Source organism: Ictalurus furcatus, chromosome 1 (assembly GCF_023375685.1).
Source record: "Ictalurus furcatus strain D&B chromosome 1, Billie_1.0, whole genome shotgun sequence".
Taxonomy (NCBI): Eukaryota; Metazoa; Chordata; class Actinopteri; order Siluriformes; family Ictaluridae; genus Ictalurus; species Ictalurus furcatus.
Window position 1 is genome coordinate 30,898,188 of NC_071255.1, and position 22,334 is coordinate 30,920,521.

The window sequence follows — 22,334 nt, forward strand, 5'->3', positions numbered from 1 at the left end:
CAATACTTGGTGGCTACGCTGCTTTTCAAATACAGTGAATCAGATTCAGATTCAAAATTTATACATTAAAACATCCGAACACTTCAGAAAAAGCAAGCAAGGACAGATTTGATTAATTATATTTCAGTATTTATTTCCATTATTTTATACCCATGGTGGATTGGGATGTGATTCACTGAATTTTAAATACACTATGTGGCCAAATGTATGTGAACACCTGACCCCATCCATCCATCCATCCATCCATCCATCTGCTGTACCACTTATGCAACAGGGTCGCGGGGAACCTGGAGCCTATCCAAGGGAGCATGGGGCACAAGGAGGGGTACACCCTGGACGGGGTGCCAATCCATCGCAGGTCACACTCACATGCACATTCACACACCCATTCATACACTACTGACACTTTGGACATGCCAATCAGCCTACCATGCATGTCTTTGGACTTGGGAAGGAAACTGGAGTATCTGGAGGAAACCCCACCAGCACAGGGAGAAGAACATGAGCTCCGCACACACAGGGAAGCAGCAGGAATCGAACACCCCAACCCTGGAGATGTGAGGTGAACGTGCTAACCACTAAGCTCCACTCTTCTGGGAAGGCTTTCCACTAGAGCACACAGTAGGGGTGCTGTATCATGGCTAAACCTGTGCTCTGACCCCAGCTTCCTAACAAGCTGGGATATGTGGAGAACAAGAAAAAAATGACTATACAGTAATGTATACGTGAAAAATAAAGGGTCTTATTCTATTCTACTACACAATAAACTGAATAAAGATTTATTAATTGCTAACTAATTGTATCCTTTATAGATAATTATAGATGTTGTCCAAAAGCTAATGAGAACATGATCCTGCATGACCCACAACAGGCTTCTGCGAGACCCCGTGTTCGTCACTTGGATGTGGTTGCAAAGGGGATTTCAGCTGTAATTCAGTGTCTGCTGCGGCTGACGTGAATGTAACTGACGCTAACGATTTTGCTGATGGGATCCTCTGGGCATTACGAAAATTTCAAGACAGGATGATGAAACTCTTCATGACAATTTAAAAAAAAATACCTGAATCACCTTCACATTTAGTGCTCCTTTACTCCCCGGCAGATATGAAGATCTACTGTATACTACTTTGAAAGGCATTATACTTGACTGTAAGAAACTGTTCACTGCAAATGCTTCCAAAGGAAACAGCAAGCTGTTCAGTCAAGTCTTATCAACACGTAGAAGTGCCATGTGCTCCAGAGAGTGACAAGGCCAGTTCAAGGACATTGCGATACCTCCTCTTTTTCAGAGTTCCAAAGTTTCTGAGACCTTAAATGTAAGGTGTTTTTATATTTTACTGACAATTGTGCTGACATGATGAACCAATGACATTTATTTTCTTTCTGATGCCTGTTGTATGCTATTAATTGAAACTCTCTTTACTGCTTAACTGTCATGAAATCACAGATCACTTGTATACAAATGCAGATTTGAGTTTACATTTGAGTTTACATGAATATAGCAAACAAAACCAAAGGGCAAGATTGGTCTCAAAACCATAAAACAGACAAAGGTCAGGAAATATACAAACAGCCCAGTAGTGGGGGGAAAAAGACTCAGAGAAGATAAAGCTGGAGCAAGACTGTGCAAATAAACCATAAACACAATGAATAATTGTGAAACTTTATTTTCAGAAATAAGTTGCTAATCCTTTATTTCTCCAAAAGAACCTGAAGAAAAAGAACAAGCTTGTGCTTAAGTAGTCAGGTAATGTATATTTCTAGCAACGACATTTACATTTACAACATTTTACAGACATTCTTATCTCATCAAAATAATCTTCAGGGATCAGGATCCTCCTCTCCGGGAACCGTCACCTTATTGTGATGGAGAGGTTTGTGTGTCCCTATGAACCTGAGGGCTGTGTTGTCTGAAGCCTTGTGCTCCTGGTAGGGTCTCGCAAGGCAAAGTGGTCTCAGGGGAGGGGCCAGACTAAGAATGGTTCAAAGAAACCTTCATGAAGAAAGCAAAGAGAGGAGGAGTTACCCTGCTCGGAGGAAGCCTGGGGCCCCCGTCTGGAGCCAGGCCCAGAGGAAGGGCCCGACTGCGAGCGCCTGGTGGCTGGGTTTGCCATGGAGCCCAGCTGGGCAAAGCCCGAAAAAACAATGTGGCACCCCCCTCTCCATCCTATGGGCCCACCACTCGTGAGGTGAACCGTGGGGGTTGGGTGCGCTGCTACACAGGTGGCAGTGACGGTCAGGGGCCTCGACAGACCAGACTCAGGAGGCAGAGGCTGGCTCTGGGGACGTGGAACATCACCTCTCTGTGGGGTAAGAAACTGGAACTTGTGTGGGACGTGGAGCGCTACCAGTTAGATCTGGTGGGCCTTACCTCTATGCACAGTCTCGGTTCTGGAACCGTACTCCTGGATAGGGGATGGACTCTATTCTACTCTGGAGTTGACCAGGGTGTGAGGCGCCGGGCGGGTGTGGGGATACTCACAAGTCCCCGGTTGAGCGCCATTATGTTGGAGTTTACCCCGGTGGACGAAAGGGTCGCCTCCTTACGCCTACGGGTTGTGGCGGGGGGGGGAGCTCTGACTGTTGTCTGTGCATATGCACCGAACACCAGTTCAGAGTACTTGGCCTTCTTGGAGACCCTGAACGGAGTCCTGTGTGGGGCACCATTAGGGGACTCCATAGTTCTGCTGGGAGACTTCAAGGTGCACGTGGGCAGTGATGGAGATACCTGGAGAGGCATGATTGGGAGGAACGGCCTCCCTGATCTAAACCCGAGCGGGCGTTTGTTGTTGGACTTCTTTGCTAGTCATGGACTATCTATAACGAATACCATGTTCGAACATAAGGAGGCCCATAAGTGTACGTGGTACCAGAGCACCCTAGGGCGAAGGTCGATGATCGATTTTGTAATCGTATCATCTGATCTGAGGCCACATGTTCTGGACACTCGGGTGAAGAGAGGGGCAGAGCTGTCAACTGATCACCATCTGGTGGTGAGTTGGGTCAAGGGGTGGGGGAAGACTCTGGACAGACCTGGAAAGCCCAAACGGGTAGTGCGGGTGAACTGGGAATGTCTGGAGGAGGCCCCTGTCCATGAGATCTTCAACTCACACCTCCAGCGGAGTTTTTCTGGCACCCCTGTGGAGGTTGGGGGCATTGAACCTGAGTGGGCAATGTTCAAAGCCTCCATTGCTGAAGCTGCACTGGAGAGCTGTGATCTCAAGGTCTTAGGTGCCTCAACGGGCGGTAACCCTCGAACATCGTGGTGGACACCGGTGGTCAGGGAAGCCGTCCGACTGAAGAAGGAGGCCTTCCAGGATGTGTTATCTCGAGGACTCCGGAGGCAGTTGTAAGGTACCGACAGGCCCGAAGGGCTGCAGCCTGTGCCGTGAAAGAGGCAAAGCAGCGGGTGTGGGAGAAGTTCGGAGAGGACATGGAGAAGGACTTTCGGTCGCTACTCCAAGGTGCTGGAATGGAGGGTTCGGCCAATAGTCGAACCTCGGATTGAAGGGGAACAATGAGGATTCTGTCCTGGTCGTGGAACAACGGACCAGCTCTTTACTCTCGCAAGAATCTTGGAGGAGGCCTGAGCATATACCCATCTGGTCTACATGTGTTTTGTGGATCTGGAGAAGGCGTATGACCGGGTAAGGGGTTTACTGTGGGAGGTTCTGAGGGAGTATGGGGTGAGAGGTTCCCTTCTTAGGGCTATCCAATCGCTGTATGCCCAAAGCGAGAGCTGTGTCCGGATTCTCGGCAAAAAGTCAGACTCATTCCAGGTGGGGTTGGTCTTCGCCAGGGCTGCGCTTTGTCACCAATCCTGTTTGTGATATTCATGGACAGGATATAGAGGCGTAGTCATGGTGGGGAGGGGTTGCGGTTTGGTGGCCTGATGATCTCATCGCTGCTTTTTGCAGATGATGTGGTCCTGATGGCATCATCGGTCCGTGACCTTCAGCACTCACTGGATTGGTTCACAGCTGAGTGTGAAGCAGCTGGGATGAGGATTAGCACCTCTAAATCTGAGGCCATGGTTCTCAGCAGGAAACCGATGGAGTGCCTACTCCGGGTAGGGAATGAGTACTTAACCCAAGTGAAGGAGTTCAGGTAACTCGGGGTCTTGTTCACGAATGAGGGGACATTGGAGTGGGAGATTGGCCGGAGAATCGGAGCAGCGGGAGCGGTATTGCAATCGCTTTACCACACCGTTGTGACAAAAAGAGAGCTGAGCCAGAAGGCAAAGCTCTCGATCTACCGGGCAATTTTCGTTCGTACCCTCACCTATGGTCATGAAGGCTGGGTAGTGACCGAAAGAACTAGATCACGGGTACAAGTGGCCAAAATGGGTTTTCTCAGGAGGGTGGCTGGCTTCTCTCTTAGAGATAGGCTGAGAAGCTCGGCTATCCGAGAGGAACTCAGAGTAGAGCCATTGCTCCTTTGCGTTGAAAGGAGCCAGTTGAGGTGGTTCGGGCACCTGGTAAGGATGCCCCCTGGGTAGGGAAGTGTTCCAGGCACGTCCAGCTGGGAGGAGACCTCGGGGAAGACCCAGGACTAGGTGGAGAGATTATATCTCCTCACTGGCCTGGGAACGCCTCGGGATCCCCCAGTCACAGCTGGTTAATGTGGCTCGGGAAAGGGAAGTTTGGGGTCCCCTGCTGGAGCTGCTGCCCCCGCGACCCTATAACGGATAAGCGGTTGAGGGTTGATAGATGGATGAATGGATAAGGATCCTATCTGGTATGCATCAGGAATTTCTGTAAGCCTCTTAATGCAAGTCAAACAGTCACAAGAGCAGCTAAATCTACATATAATGGTGCCTTTGCACAACTGCTACTGCCACCATTAAACAAAAGCCAGCATTACAACAATGGGATCAACAATCCAGATGGCAGTTTTGTGGTGCCAGACCACCGCTGTGAAGCTCCAGTCCAAACAGTACAGTACAGACCACCTGTTACGTTATCCAATCTATTTCTGTTTGCTCTATCTGCCATTTGTGTGTCTGTCTGTGGTGGGATGGATTTCTTTTGTCTCCTCCCCCTTCTCTAGGCCCCGCCTACTGCATGTGTCACGTTCCGGCTTGCTAGTGGATGATCACGTCTTGTCCACGCCCGCTCCGGCCTTGTGTGACAGAATTGGTTGCCTGCACGTTTCCGGAAGTGTACTTAAGCCTCGTCAGTCATTTCGCCTGTGTATAACTATTTCGCCTGTGTATGACCCTATGCCTGATCTGACTTTGTTTATGCTCTGCCCCTTTAGGATTCGTGTGATACACTTGTGTATATATATATATATATATATATATATATATATTATTTTGTTAATTAACACACTGATAGTCACCTCTGTAAATAGTGCACGGTTAAGAGTGGTTTGTAGGAAGTCGGCACCATTTGTGTTAATTCTTCTTTTCTCCGGGTTTTGAGTTAGCTACGGAGTGAGGGAAGATGGTGTATTTTTGTTTTCTTTTCTTGTAGTTTAGTTAGTTTTCTTTTGGTAAAGTTAGAGGGAATTTTTGCTTATTATTTTGGCCTGGCCGGCTTCTGAAGAGTGAAACCACTGTGTACAGTGGCAAGAAAAAGTATGTGAACCTTTTGGAATTTCATGGTTTTCTGAATAAATTTGTCAAAAATGTGATCTGATCTTCATCTAAGTCAAGGGTATTGACAAATATAATGTGTCTAAAATAATAACACAAAAAAATTCTGATCCCTCATGTCTTTATTGAGAACAACCAAAAAAACTCATAGTGCTTGGAGTCTTGTTAAGAAAATGAGTTTGGAGGTGTGGACTACAGCTACTTTGACTGATAAAACCCCTCAAACTTTTGGAGTTTGCTCTGCACAAGAAGGACACGCTTATGTGAGCCATGCCTCACCAAAAAGAGCTTTCAGAGGATTGAAATCAAGAATTGTTGATTTACATAATGCTGGCAAGGGTTACAAAGTGATTTCAAAGACTTTAGAAATTCACCAGTCTACAGTTTGGCAAACATTTTACAAATGGAGACACTTTGGGACTGTTGCTACTCTACTCTACTCTACACTCATTTTGACTGGGCGCCCAGTCAAAATGACACCAAGAGCACAAGGAAGACTCATCAATGAGGTAAAACAAACAATCCCGAATGACAGCTGAAGATTTGAAGGCATCATTGGAACTGGCTAACATCTCTGTTCATGAGTGTACAATACGGAAAACATTGAACAAGCAGGGTATCTATGGTAGGACACCACGAAGGAAGCCACTGCTTACTAAAAAGAACATTGCTGCATGCCTGAAGTTTGCAAAAGAGCACATTGACACTCCACAGCAGTATTGGCAAAATGTTTTGTGGACTGATGAAACTAAGATTGAACTATTTGGAAAAACCACACAGCACTACATCTGGCGTAGAAAGGGCACGGCATATGATCATGAAAACATCATCCCAACCATAAAGTATGGTGGAGGAAACATCATGATTTGGGCCTGTTTTGCTGCATCAGGGCCTGGCCAGCTTGCAATCATTGAGGGGAAGATGAATTCCCAAGTATATCAGACAATTCTTCAGGATAATGTGAGAATGTCTGTACGTCAGATGAAACTGTGTCGAAGTTGGGTGATGCAACAGGACAACGACCCAAAACACCAGAGCAAGTCCCCAACAAAATGGCTTCAGAAAAACAAAATCCACCTTTTGGAGTGGCCAAGTCAGAGCCCAGACCTCATCCCAATAGAGATGCTATGGAATGACTTTCATGACATTTTGAATGTTGAATGAGTGTGTTCAATAAAGACATGAGGGATCCGAATTTTTTTTGTATTATTATTTTAGACACATTATATTTGTCAATACCCTTGACTTAGATGAAGATCAGGTCACATTTTATGACAAATTTATTCAGAAAACCATGAAATTCCAAAAGGTTCATGTTGGAAACTCTCTATTCTCTATTCCCTTAGATATGTATAAGTATGTTTAGGTTATAGTTTAATTTCTGTCTCATGAACTTTCAAGACCTGACTGTTGTGTACGTGTCAGTAAACATGTCATCATATGAACTTCCTATTTTCTGCTAGCGAACATATACCATATATGATCAAAACCTGTTGTACTTTCTCGTATTGCCCAAGATGTTTTTCACGAACGTGGCCAGACAGTTTAACGGCCATATCATTTCCACACAGCACAACGCCTATGCACAGCTATTTGTACCTATATAAACCTCTGTCCTTCTACAAATAAATCAGAAGTCTCTCTGAACTGCTCTGGTTGCCAGTGTGTTCATTTAGACTCTCTCCGGGCCCGTATACGCTCTGAGGCAAACCACATCCGCGCGGTAGCATAGAGGAGAGAAACACTCCACTCTTAACAAAGAACGGCTGAAGGCTGACGGAGGAAAGGTGAAGATAAAGCTGTTATTTGCTTTAATCCTAACAGTTCACATACTTTTTCTTGCCACTGTATATAAAAAGGACTCCGCAATCTTGGTCTCGCCAACCCTTTTCTTTTTTTATTTTATTGTATGTTGCAGCCCAACCTAGACTGGGTCTGCAGGTGGTCAGCCACCATCCTCTGCTGGCATTCGTGGATCACTTTGGCATAGGAGCTTGGATGCAGGTACTTCCGACATCGCACCTCTTCATCTTTCAAACGCCCCAAAACCTTTAGGCAAAAATACACAGACAAAAACAATTAAACAGACAGGATTATAAATAATTTAGTACATCAATCAAGCAGAGTCTTGAACGGCAAACAATCAACCTTGCTGAAATTTCCAATAAAGCTTACTAGAGAAGAAACTAGATGCTTCCTCATTATAATGACTAAGTCTAATAACAATATTCACTAAAACACAAGTGTAACCCCCAGGGTTTTCCCAGGCCGCTACACATTTAGCACATGCCTTGGTGAACAATCCAGAGCTCCTACATCGTGTCTTGTGATGTTATGATTGAAAGAATGCTAGTGGAAATGCTAATTAATACAACCCCAATTCTGAAAAAGTTGGGACACTGGAAAATGCTAATAAAAACAAAAGAGGAGTGATTTGTAAATGTACTTTGACTTGTATTTAAACAAAACTCATAAAGACAAAATATTTGACGTTTTACCTAGTCAACTGCATAGTTTTGTTTGAAGTTTATTTTGAAATTGATGCATGCGACACGTTCCAAAAAAGGGGCACTTTAGGACTAATAGCGATGCAACAAGTTGAAATAAGGCGGTGATGTGAAACAGGTGAGGCAATCGTCTAATCATAGTATATAAGGAGCCTCCAAAAAAGGCCTTGTCCTTCAAGAGCAAGGATGGGTCAAGCCTCGCCGATCTGCCAACAGATGCATCCGCGAATAATCAACAGTTTGAGAACAAATCAGTAGGATTTTGCCTTCTACAGTACACAATATAATGAAAAGATTCAAGGAATCCAGTCAAATCTCAATGCATAATGGGCAAGGCCGAAAACCACTTCTGAATGCACGTGATCTGTCAGACATCACGGTCTTAAAAACCATCATGAATCTGTAATGGATATCCTGATATGGGCTCGGGAATACTTTGGTAAACCTTTTCAAGGCTTTTTTTTATATAGTACAGGGTGAATTGAATTTTCAAATGACTCTTTTGTTTGTTTTTTTTGCATTTTCCATACTGTCCCAACTTTTTTCGAATTGGGGTGGCATTATTATTGTACTTAGCAAGAGCAATAACTGAAAACAATGCAAAAAAAACAACAAGAGCATAAACTAGGATCTATCTTTAACAGTTAAAAACAAAACATAGCAAACAAAGTGAGGGGTGGACAATACTTCATTACTAGACTTAAGTATTATTTTGGTGTACTTGAGTAGTATTAAAACTTAATACTTGTATTCTCAGTTACATTTCCAAAAAGAAAAACTTGAAGATGAGCACACCTGGTCCTACCTCAGTCAAATGTTTCAAAGTGCCAGAGTACACAAAGTCTCGTATAAAACGAGGCTTCTCCTTTTGGCTCTACCTGATTTGAAAAAGCATGTTGAGCGTGTGAAGCTTTGTCAATTGGCTAATGTTAACTGGCTGTTATTTTGACTAAAGGTAGGTGTTTACATTGCTAATGCCAGGTTAGACTAGCATTGACTAAAATGGATATAAAAAGCTTACACACCTCTGTAAAAATGGCAGGTTTTAGTGATGGAAAAAAAAAATGAAACCAAGTTAAACCATAGCAGAACCTTTTTCACCTTTATTGTGAAATCAAGTGACAAAAACAAACAAATCTTTTATGGGGAAAAAGAAAAATAAAAAACTTCCAATACCCAGCTTGCATAAGTGTGCACAACCTTTTATAATTGGGAAAGTGGCAGTGTTCAGAATACACCTGCCATCAATTAATGTGACTGATTACCCTCAAATAAAGTACATCTGTTCCTGTAGGATTTTCCTGACACCATCTTGGTACCATCCAAATGGAAACGCCATGGGCTGCAATGAGCTTACAAAGCAGGTATGGGATTTCATTGTTGAAACATATCAGGAAACATCTCATTTCAAGGCATTGGATATACCATCCAATCTCTTGGTGAGGTCATATAAATCACATGGGTTTTTATTCCACTCCTATGCAGATGACACTCAACTCCGCTCTCCTTCCCCTCCCTCAGACACTCATGTTTACGCTCAGCATCTCTGGCTGACGTCTCATCGTGGATGGGAGCTCATCAGCTGAAACGTAATCCCAGCTAAACTGAGCTGCTGTTCATCCCAGGTGATTCGTTCCCATACCAGGATCTCTCTGGACAACTCTCAGATCTCACCTTTGGTCACTGCGCACAACCCTGCGGTAACCACGGTCAATCAACTGTCCTTTTCCTCTCACACTGCTAATCTGACACGCTCGTATCGATTTCTCCTTTACAACATCAGAAGGATTCGTCTAACCCATTTCTATACACACAGGCCACTCAGGTGCTTGTTCAGTCCCTTGTCATTCCTGTTCCTTGACCTAGTGAATCAGTATCGGGATGTAATTATTGATAGAGACTTCAAAGCACTTCTGTAAGTCGCTCTGGATAAGAGCGTTTGCCAAATGCCATAAACGTAAATGTACCACACAACACTGTAAAGACAATAACCAACAAGTGGAGTAAACGTGGCACAACAGTGGCTTTACTAAGAACAGGAAGTCCCTCTAAAATTGATGAGAAGACCAGGAGAAAACTCATCAGGGAGGCTGCCAAGAGGCCTACAGCAACATTAAAAGAATTGCAGCAATTTCTGGCAAGTCCTGGTTGCTCCCTACATGTTATGATCTGATGAGGCCAAAGTTGAACTTTTTGGCCATAATACCAAAAGATATGTTTGGCGCAAAACGAAAAATACAGCACATCACCATCAGTAGCAAAAAGAACACCATCCCCATGGCAAAGCATGGTGGTGGCTGTATCATGCTCTGAAGCTGCATTTCTTCAGCTGGAACTGGTGCTTTAAGCAGGGTGGAGGGAATAATGAACAGTTCTAAATACCAGTCAATATTGGCTCAAAACCTTAAGGCTTCTGCTAAAACACTTAAAATGAAGAGGAATTTCACCTTTCAGCATGACAACGACCCGAAGCAAACCTCCAGATCAACAAATAATTAGGCTTCACCAAAACAAGATCAAGGTTTGGGAATGGCCCAGCCAAAGTCCAGATCTAAATCCAACTGAAAATCTGTGCGGGGAGCTGAAGAGAGCTGTACACAGCAAATACCCAACCAATTTGACCGTGTTAGAATTCTTTTGCAAGGAAGAATGGCAAAATATTACTAAGCCAAGATGTGCCAAACTCGCATGAAAAATAAAAAATGTAAAATAACCCGGTTGCATAAGTGTGCACACCCCTAAACTAACACTTAGTTGAAGCACCTTTACATTTTATTACAGCATTCAATCATTTTGGGTAAGTATTAGTTTAGGGATGTGCACACTTATGCAACCGGGTTATTCTACATTTATTTTTCATCCCCCCCCCAAAAATGATTCTTATTGTTTTTCACTTTAATTTATAGGTTGCAACTTGACTGCAATAAAAGGTAGAAAAGGTTCTGACGTGATCTATCTTGGTTTGATTTTTTTTTTTTTACATCATAAAACCCTGCCATTTTAACAGCAGTGTTTAGACCTCTTATATCCACTGTAAAGGTCCAATTCTAGCTAATGGTAAACATATGCACACTTACAGAGACAGTATGATGCTTTCAAGCAAAAATTACATAGTTTCTATAGAAAAAAACCCCATCATGTAACAATTTTAGCTATAAAAACATGACTAACTTGATTTCTTGCATTAAAAACCATTTACTTTTTAATGATTGAACACATAAAGTGGGAACTTTTTTTTACTTTCACTTTAGTGAATATTTTGGCTGGACACTTGCACTTTTATTTTTACTTTTCCACTTTAGTATAATTTCTCAGTATTTTGTCCACCCCTGGGCAGGAAGGTATGGGTCATCGTGTTACCTTTTCCATGTACTGAGAGCAGTTGGACTCCTGCTGTAGGTTGGCGGCTTCTTGTTTGTAATACTCTCCTGTTTTTGTCAGAAACGGCCCTTCAAAAATCTCCTGATAAAACTAAAACACAGGGAATGGTTCTCATGTGGGTCACGTGTGCAGATACTTTCAGTTTTGTGTTATTTGGAATGCTATACAGTGTAAAAGCAAGCTATTTCAGATTCGTTAGTCTTTTATATCACGTGAGTGCACAGTTCATAAACTGTAAACATATCCAAATATCACAGAAACATGTAGTCCTGTATGAAACCTCACCAGGACACAATGCTCTAACTATAGAAGTGTTATTTCACAGGTACTCACCTTTAGAGGAAACGTTTTCTTGTATTGTTCAACATGAACAAAGGAGTTGATAACCCCGTGGATTACTTTCTGATTCGGATTCTCCCCACACCGATCACTAGGAACATTTTAACTCAGTATTACAAAAATACTCCTCGCTCAGACTGAAACTAAATCAGTGCATAATAGAGAAGCAGTTCATCAAGATGAGACGGACAATATTAGCTCATAAACGAAACACAAAAGGAGTAAAAGGCGATATCGACTCTGTCTGATGCTTTAACCTACTTTTTGATTTCTTTCAAAAGCATTCGGATCAACACGGCTTGAAGAGGCTCAATCATCAGTTTCCTCCACATATCAAGTGCAAGCTGGAAATGTCAAACACAATCATCATAATTTTGAATAAAAAAAATAATAATTTGGGGTATAAGAATGGATTTACACCTTATTTGGATTATCTGGATAGAAAATATAAACTCAGAAACGTCTATATAATTGCACTCGAGATGCTAAAAAAAATACTGCAGGATATCCGAGATGCCTTAGATACTTGTGCAAGAAATTAAACACTTGAGGGATGTGCTGTTTTAGGAAAATAATCAACAACAGGGTGGTGTGAGAGGCGTTTCCAAGGTTGATTATTATCTATTCCTCCTAACAGCATGTATAAGGCATAAAGCATGTATATACAGTCAATGAACACTTTAATAGGAACACTACAGGGTCGGGCTCAGACTGGGGCGGGCCTCACTTTGCTGTCAAAACAGCTTCAATTCTTCATGGCATTGGATTCCACAAGACGTTGGAAACATTCCTTTGAGATTCTGGACCATGTTGACATGATTACATAACACAATTCCTGCAGATTTCGCAGGTGCACACTGCGAATCTCCCGTTCTACAACATCCCTACTGGAGTCACATCCGGTCACTCATTGTCATGTTCAGGAAACTAGTTTGAAACGACTTTTGCTTTGTGACATGGTGCATTATCATGCCGGAAGTAGCCATTAGAAGATGGGTAAACTGTGGCCATGAAGGGATGCACATGATCAGCAACAATACTCAACTACACTGTGGCATTAAAGCATTGATTGATTGGTATTAACGGGTCCAAAGTGTGCTAAGAAATCATTCCCCGCACCATTACACCACCTCCACCAGCCTGGACTGTTGACACAAGGCAGGTTGGGTCCATGGATTCATGATGTTGGTGCAAAATTCTGACTCTACCATCTGTGTGCCTCAGCAGAAATCAGGATTCATCAGACCAGGCTATGTTTTTCTAGTCTTCACGTGTCCGGTTTTGCTGAGCCTGTGCTCACTGCATCCTCAGCTTTCTGTTCTTTGCTGACAGAAGTGAAACCCCACATGGTCTTCTGCTGTTGTAGCTCATCCACCTCAAGGTTCGACGTGTTGTGCATTCTGAGATGCCTTTCTGCTCACCACAATTGTACAGAGTGGTTAACTGAGTTAAAATTACCTGAGGCTGCCCACCCGTATCTGCACGATTTTATGTAGTGCACTGCTGCCACATGATTGGCTGATTAGATAATTGCATGAACGAGGAGCTGTTCCTAATAAAGTGTTCGATGAGTGTATTTATTTGGATATATAATAATTAAACATGTACGTTTCCACAATCTGCTCCCATCTACCATCATTTCCTTCTTGATTTGTAGACTGCAAATAAAAATACATCTGCCACCAGGCGTAGTGCTTTATTTAAACCGTATAAAACCGTAGGTGTGTGCTTCTAATCATGGCTGTAGTGGACACCTTCCTCTTAGGAAATAATAAATAAATAAATAAACGAGCAAATCTGGGATTTCCAATGGCGCAATCATTTTTTGCACAGAATAGAAAAACAAGGAACAAGACAGGAAGATGATTGTCAAACGTTAAGAGCTGATTTGCATGGTATGCACAATATAGCAATCAGATTTCAGAAATCGAACAAAACACAAACAAACGCGGTTAAAAATCGAACCCAGATACCAGACACGTGACCTTGCGGTGTCTATGCCAAGTCTAAATTCCTGAAAACAAATGAATTGAGTCATTTGGCACTGAACAACGTGTAATCTGGAACTCTACGTCACTTCTGCATTCTTCAAACGAGTCGAACGTAACAGCTTTACCGGAGTGCAGTAGTTTGTCTTTGGGTGAGTGAGTGTTTCTGTACCTCTCCGATCTCCATCAGTGGTTCGTTCATATCGACTCCTCCGTAGCTGTACTGCAGACCTGCCACGGTCAGTTTGTTCTCTTTTATAAACTGCGCATTGAGGTACCTAATGGGAAAAAAAAAAATAAATAAAAAATCACTATATGAACAGCAGCAAACGAACACAAACATCCCACAACAATATCCTGCATCCCACAACATCTGCGTCAAACGGCGATGATGGAAGATAACAATTCCAGAGAAACTATGAGCCACTAATGAGCAATATTTTTTAGAAGACGTTTCGCTCCGTGCGAGTCACAATGCCAGAACTCACAGCTCAGTGAAGTGACCTTAATACAACTTTTTGCCAAAAATTTCATTTACACAGTTTCCCTCTTGTCCAAAATATGTTTAGCTGTAAAGTTTGCTTTGTGTTTACTTTCAGTGATTAAAAAGGGTTCATTGCTATGCCAGCTAACCATGGCTATTTTCATGATGAGGAACAGGTTAAAATGAAAAAGGAGGATCTTCACCCGTTCGAGTGGCCTATTTGGCAGCGGGTGTAGATGATACAGTCCGAGCGATTATCCGAGTAGAAACAATGTTTTCTACCAACAACAGAAATCACTGGAAGACTGAAGGAAAGAAGCCTATGTTTCCATGGCAACCACTCAACCAATAAAACGACCCAATGTTAAGCCTTTAATTAAATGTAAAGACGTTACAAATGAAGCGAACTGTACATCGTGTAACGTGTCGGTTTACAGTAAGCTATGCTCTAGAAAAGAAAAGGTTTCTCTCTACGCACCGATATAAGCAGTCCATGTAGTCAGCACCCTTACTGTACTCCTCCCAGTATCTATGATACATCAGCAGCACTTTCTCCTCAGACTCCAGCACTTTCTGCAAACACAGACAAGGCCGTCTCGTCGGTGGTGGAGTAGTGACAAGTAAATGATGAGTAAACGAACAGGAGATAAACGTTATTACTACAGGCACACGTGATGAAGTCTAACGTTAGTCCTTACCTTATATAGTTGACGGACATGATTTTCCAGAAACACTTTAGTCTCCGTGTATAGCCGTTCACCCAGGGGTTCTGGGTATGCGACACACAACGCGTAAATATCACTGAGACCTGCGGTTAAAGAAACTTTACAGGATCACAGTCAGAATCTAGAACATTTGGTAGGATTAGCGTTATTTGCTCCTAAGATCTTTAACCGCGCAGTAAAATCCCCCAGCGTGAAATTAACTCGCTTTACGTGTGTTCAGAATAAGAGTTAAAGGACCACCCCAAGCTTTTCTATGCTCTGGCTACCGCATCGGTGTAATAACCACATACAGTTCTGATGTTTTCCCGTTCCACTTACCAGTCCCTCCAGGATTTCACGCAAAATCAAGCAAACGCCACAATATTCGGAGGAGCCTGCGATTTCTCACTATTACCGCGGGTTCGAGCCGAGACGTGTGATGTTCAGCCAAAGCCCTCTTCGATTCATGTGCATCGAACATGAGTGCAGTTAAAAGTTCTCGTTTATGGACAAACGTCACTGAGACACAATTTTTTGCAATTGCAATTTCACCAATTCGAGCAGTTTTCTGCAAAAAAAGACAAATCACACACACAAAATCTATAAAAACCTGTACAGACTGACTTATAACAAGAGTCTAAGGGCAGATAATTGGGGCAGTTGTACTACATTTATGCATGATATGTATTTTTGTAGGAGACTGGGTAATTCTTAGTTAAGATATTTGAAAATGAAGCTCTAAATACTTATTAGAATTTGTCCCTTTTGGTGACCGCATTTTTCGGAAAGTGCTTTAGTCTTTTCCTGATTGTGCACAGATACTACAAAAACTTCTGGGTGTTACAGTACAGGGCTTTGAGACAGGAAATAAACCCACGAGGAGGCAGGAAACCAGATCTAAACATAAAATTCTAACTCAAGCAAAGAGCGTGAAGCTTAACACAAACAGTTCTCCTTTAACTATAACCAAGACGGGAAACAATCCTCTAACAATGGCAGGAACACATCTAATGAAAGCTTGAACATCTCATCTAACTAGAGCAGGAACATCTCAGTTGACTAGAACAGGAACATCTCAGTTGACTAGAACAGGAACAACTCATTTAACTATAGCATGGCATAAGCACTCTTATCTAGGGCATGGCATCAACATCATTATCTATGACAGGACTTAAACTTTCTTGACTACGACAGGATACAAACACTCAACTACGACAGGGTTTAAACTAAGTAACAGGAAAACAGTCAGAGCATGGCAACATCACAACCTGGCACCATTATACATTCCGTCGTCTTTTCTGTTATTCCAAACTCCTCTTTACTTTACTTGGCTTGACGTTACTTGGCTTTACGGGACGGGAATTTATTTCAACACTTTCACACTTTAATGCTTTAATGCCGCGGGGTTTAAATAAACAGTCTCTTGATTGCCGACAGCTGGCGACACTTCACCCAGCTTTACTGTCCATGCGCCCCTCAATCATGTGCACGTGCACGTTCTCAAGCTGCTCGTGCACGCTGTCGCCACAGCACCATCTGCCGGCGGTACCATAACAACTGGATAAGTAACTGGAATGATTTTTGACTGTGTTCTTCCTGGGCACCAATCGGCATGGCAGGTAGTGCTGCTGCCTCCACGTTCGATCCTGAGCTCGGGTTACTGTGTGTGTGGAGTTTCGTGGAAAGTTATTTCCACGTCTGTGTGGGTTTCCCAGATGGATGTATGAATGAATGAATGAATGAATGAATGAATGTATTGCTTTCATGTTTAAATGTACATTTGAAACTTATACTAACTGTAATGGTTGTATTTTTAAATTTGCGCTACATACACTACCGGTCAAAAGTTTAGACACACTCATTCTTTATTTATTTATTTATTTCCACATTTTAGAATAATAATAAAGTCATCAAAACTCTGGAGTAACACAAATGGAACTATGGGAATTATGTTGTGATAAAAAAAAATCCAAAATAAATCAAAATAATTTAGTATTTTAGCATCTTCAAAATAGACGCCCTTTTTGTCTAGAATTTCCAGAAATGTATTCTCAGCATTTTCTCGACCGATTTCTTGAGGAATTTCCCTGAGATATTAATACTTTTTAAACAGTATTAAAGGAGTTCACACCGATGCTGGACACTTATCTGATGCTTTTCTGAATATTTCGCTCCGAATCATCCATTAAAAAATTTTTTTTTTTGTAAATAAAATGTTAGTTTTCTAATGAAAGAAATTAATATGTCGGCACAATTATATTTTTGTCTACAACACTGATTTCAAACATTTAATCATACAGCTTCAGATCAAAAGGCTTTTAACATCATGAGAAACATTTCAGTCAAGTGTCCACAAACTTTTGACTGGTAGTGTACTTGTTTGTAACTTAATAAACTGCCATTAGCCTTCAATTATCAGCACAAGGGAAACATGCCAAAATTATTCTCTGTCAGTAGAGATAAAAAAGTAAACTTTGTAAAGTAGACTGTGTCTCTAAGCTCCTAAAGCATTTATCACACCAAACCGAGCGTAGCCTGTCCCCAGGCTCGTCTGTGAAAGGATACGAGAAGCGGTCATTCCACGTAGCTCTCTCTACGTAATCCAGCATCACCACCGCCTTGATGGTGGTTAGCAGCTTGTTCCAGGTCTCATCAAAATCCACCACCCGTGGCATTAAGGACATCGTGCAGCTCCCACTGCAAACTGCTGGAACAGCAAAGGAAGAGGTCATAAAATGCAAACCATCGATCATCCAATATACAACGGCGATACAATCACTAACCTCAGGAGTGGTGGTGATGATTTCTTACAAAACAACCACTAACTACATGACGAATGATCACACGGTGAAGGACACGGAGTGAGTTTCCAGAACTGGGGACATTATTACCATGGAGATATCAAAGATTAAAACATCTAAACAGAGACTAAACACGATGCCACTCAGTTTAACGTTCCCATGAAATGGCAGGAGAGCGGTGATTTGATTCCCTGTGTTGGTGTATTTCCTTTTGAAACAGGAAGTCAGAATGACAGCGAGATTTACACACGATACATAAACGCCACACATCACTGCCAACTCTTTGAATATGGAGAACAGAGAAGAGGTTAACGAGAGGCTTTATTTATGTCAGAGGAGGAGGATTCCTCACCGCCACACCGATTTAGTTAAACGAGAACGAGATACTGGAAACGAAGACACCGTGTGATTTTGGAGTCGCCGTACACGTGTGAGGTCGAAGGTCAGTGGCACAGATGGTGACGGAGAGGTTCAGGGTCGTCAGCGGAAACCATCCGAATTACCCTGAAGGTGCGTTCACACATGCAACCATTTTATCGCTGCACTATGAAGTCGCCAGTAGGCTTTTCTACTACTGGTTGCCGTAGTAACATAGATCAGTGGGTGGCGCAACTAGCATTGCAACAAACCAGTTTTCTTGCCGCTAAAACGAAACCTTCTGGAAGGAGAGTGTTTGTATAAAAAATACACCAGGGTATATATGTGCATCATATTGTACGAGATGGAAATACAGCATATGCTCTTTGCCATCGCGGACATCTATATATCGCTGGAAGTCGCCGGCTTTCGTTGGAAAAGAACGGTGTGCGGTCACTTTGTCAATGCGAGTCGCTGTGGCTTTAGTGTTGGAGAAACCCTGAAGACATGTAAAGATGGACTCTGGACGTTCCGGCATCGAACAGCTCCAAGTTAGGGGGAAAAAAGGGGTCCGTCATGTCAACTCCACCTCACACAATTCTACAATCGTGAAACTAAAGAATGATTTGTTTCTCCACCGAATAATGGTCGGAAAAGGAAATGGCTGTGTCCCAAACCGCATACTTACCTACTATATAGTCGGTGAAAAGCAGTACACCAGGGGTGTAGTAGCTATGTCCGAATTCTATGCAAGAAACAGTAGGCGAGATATACCCGGATGGTGTACTGCTTCCCGGCGAGATTGTGCAGTATGCAACCAATGCACACTACACGAGTCAAACAATCCCATAATGCAACGGGACTGGTGCAGATGAGCTCAGAAAAATAAATAAATAAATAAACGCAGAAGACAGCGTCGGCTCTTTTTAAACAGGACTTGTTTAACAAAACCCGAATAAACTGTTAACTGGTTTAAGATTTTTGTGTTTATGATGATGTCGAAGGTCACATGACAATGCTAACATGGTGGATGTAGTGTGTCCAGAATTGTAGTCATAACAAACACACACACACACACTGACTAGTGCGTACTGTCACAGTATGTGATTTCGGACGCAGCCCATGTGTGAAGATGCACGGCTGAACCATGTTTGCTGTGAAGGAGCGGATACTGTAGATCAAGCCCCTCCCTCCAGGGGCAGGGGAGAGTAGGGGAGGCGGAACATACAGCTCTAGAGAGCATTAAATTGGATGAAAACAAGCCTAGTACATGGTGAATCATGTAAAAACGTTAATCATTTTCCTGTAATTGAGCTATAAAATGTAAAGCAAATCTCCAAAACTACATGTGTTGCTGTATATAGACCATGTATAGACCATGATATTGGTCTTGAGAGCTGTGATATTTTATTTTCTGATGCATGTAAAGGAGAAGGATTTATCAGAAAACCTGACTGAAGTGAAATACAGCTCAAAGCAAAGTGTGTTAACGCTTGCACCAGGCACAAATATACAGTAATGAGAGAGTTATTATTATAATCATCAGTGGTGAAAATTATTTTGTGACTCTTTACGACACCAGGCGCATATTTACGTTACGCTACAACTCAACTAGCAAACCAACTGTACACAGGCCCGGCTAGTTAGCTACACAGCTTAGCTTTAACGGTTCTGCCGTTCAGTTTTGGTTTGAAAATGCTCGACTTAACATAGTAAGCAGAGCACTTTGAATGTTTCTTGAAAATAAAGCCGAAGGCCCGCACTCTGCTGTTTCAGTCCAGCCCGTGGACTCAGAGCCGTGTTGCTGAGTAACTACACAACTTAGCCAAGCTTTTAGCTACATCCAGCCGAGCGCCTGGAACCAGCTCCCCTTTAGAGGGGTTTCAGAGATAAAAAGAGAAATAATATACAACATTAAATCACATAAATCATCACATGTAAGGTTTTCGAAAGGATATAGACTGTATTTTAAAAAAGTAGTTGAGTAGTGAGGGAAATTACTCATTTTTACGTAATAAGATTGTTGTTCTTGTTCTATTTCATTCTCATCAGAGGATAACGCCTAAGAAGGCCATGTCATGTCACTGAGATCAGTACAGAATGTTTATCTGCTTACAGAGACACAAACATGTCCTTCTGTTCAAGGTTCATCTAAACATCTTCCAAAATCCTAAAACAAAGCCTGTTTGAACTGCCTCAAACTGCTTCTTATCGGTACACAGAATTATGTCATGCTCTGCGTTTCATATATATAGTAGTGGTTTAGTACAAAGGCTTCAGAGCGCTCCCATTATTTTATCCTGTTTAATTCTATCCTGTATTAACCATCTTTCTGTAATAAACCTTTTTACCTTCAGAGGACGAGTCTACGAGTGTTGTCTAATTTCCACGACAATTGGGCGTCTCCTGGCTGGGCTGCGCGAGTATTTCTGGACAACAAGCAAACCGGAGGACACTCGTGGAAAAGTTTCACCCTGAAGTCTGTGTTGATGCAAAGACGGTTTGCCTTTGTTGTGCAGAGCGAAAGACCTTGACTGGTAGGAATCATAAAGAATTTAGAATTAGAATTAGAATTTGATGAAGTCATTGTGTATTGCTGTCTCTATGGAAGGGAGTCAATGATTTAGAATTAGAATTTTATGAAGTCATTGTGTGTTGCTGTCTGTATGGAAGGGAGTCAATGATATAAGAAATGTGCGTATTACATTGAGAGAAGTATTACATGGAGCGATTTCTTATAAGAAGTTCAAGGAACTTCGCCTCTGTGATGGCAGAAATATTGGTGATTCTTAGATCACAGTTCCAAAACTAAGATATATACCGATGGGTATATATATATAGAGAGAGATAATAACGGTAAAAATATTTGCTAACGGAAAGAGTCCGGTTCAAGCAATGAATAAGTAAAGAGAGTACTTATTAAGTATTTTTACGGCGGATTATTATCAAGTGGCATGCCCCATTGAGTCAATGGAGTCAGTGGTCACGTGCAGTCAGAGGAGGCAGGGGAAGCAGTGCCTCCCCCGTATCATCATGAAATGTAAAAAAAACAAATAATGATTAAATAAATAAATAAATATTTGTCCACTGAACTGTGATAGAAATGTAATTATTGTATGATTCCAATCATTCCAATGATTTTTATAGTCAATATCGCTGAATTTGTGTATTTTCCTGTTCAAATACGGGGGAAAGACGCGAAAGGAGGCAGCGTCGAGCTGAGCCTCCTCTCGGATTGCGCAATACCTTACAAACTGGGTTGAGCTGCTCATTTTTTTCTCAACTTGAGCATGTGCAATTGATCTCTCTGTATGTCACCAATGTAATGTTTGTACACACTTTTATTATATGTCCTCACATTCCATAGTATAAGTCATGTATTTCACGTATATGTGTAACATATTAGTCTTGCTGATCTGACATAACACCGCAGTGAAAAAGCAGGAGGGGAGGCAGCCAGTACCTCTGCCTCACTGGAGGGGGTGTGTGTGAGCATACGGGTTTGTTCTGCTATTGTTCTTCTTCACGTATTACAGACAAATGGCATTGTGGGGAATATGCTAGTTACAAAATTCAAGTCGAGAAAGTTAAGTGCACCGCATCAGTCCGTTTGTTTTTATTTTTTGCCCTGACTGCAAAAATGGAAGATTATATATATATAAGCTAAAACATTTCTCAAAACTGAACTTTCAATCAAAACTGGAAGTGATAAATAATGGAAGACCGATGCCGGAGCTAAAAGATTTGTGACAAACGACGGGACAGAAGATAACACGCTCTTTTCAATCGGAGTGGTACACCCGTAAAGACTGGCTGTGTGGTTGTGCTACGAGAAACCGCCTTTTCTGCTTTCCCTGCCTTTTGTTCTCAATGGGTGACAATGTCTGGACTACAACGGGATTTTGTGACTTGAAAAATATACCAAGAAGCCTCAGCAGACAAGAAAGTTTACCTCCAGAGGACAATATATATATATATATATAAAGTTTTGTATACATAGCTTTAAATATGAATCCAGTTCTAAAATAATCAGAAATTCAATACTTGGTGGCTACGCTGCATTTCAAATACAGTGAATCAGATTCAGATTCAAAATTTATACATTAAAACATCCGAACACTTCAGAAAAAGCAAGCAAGGACAGATTTGATTCATTTTATTTCAGTATTTATTT

The 22,334-nt window shown here is 42.1% G+C and overlaps 1 protein-coding gene across 2 annotated transcripts; it reads right to left on the reverse strand.

Annotated features, from left to right (window-relative positions):
• Positions 1–7,450: 7,450 nt before the first annotated feature.
• Positions 7,451–20,728, reverse strand: LOC128614582 (cullin-2-like). Of its 2 annotated transcripts, none has more exons than XM_053636010.1 (9): positions 20,512–20,728; positions 17,568–17,709; positions 14,997–15,099; positions 14,777–14,871; positions 13,987–14,092; positions 12,088–12,170; positions 11,821–11,917; positions 11,467–11,577; positions 7,451–7,648 (listed from the first exon to the last, which is right to left on the reverse strand). In XM_053636010.1, exons 2-9 carry the CDS (start codon positions 17,684–17,686, stop codon positions 7,502–7,504), a joined length of 861 nt encoding a protein of 286 aa, XP_053491985.1. In that variant the 5' UTR covers positions 17,687–17,709; positions 20,512–20,728; the 3' UTR covers positions 7,451–7,501. The 2 variants fall into 2 exon arrangements, with proteins under 2 accessions (XP_053491985.1, XP_053491995.1); XM_053636020.1 differs by having other exon boundaries at positions 7,452–7,648; positions 17,568–17,706; positions 20,512–20,727.
• Between the last annotated feature and the right edge of the window lie 1,606 nt (positions 20,729–22,334).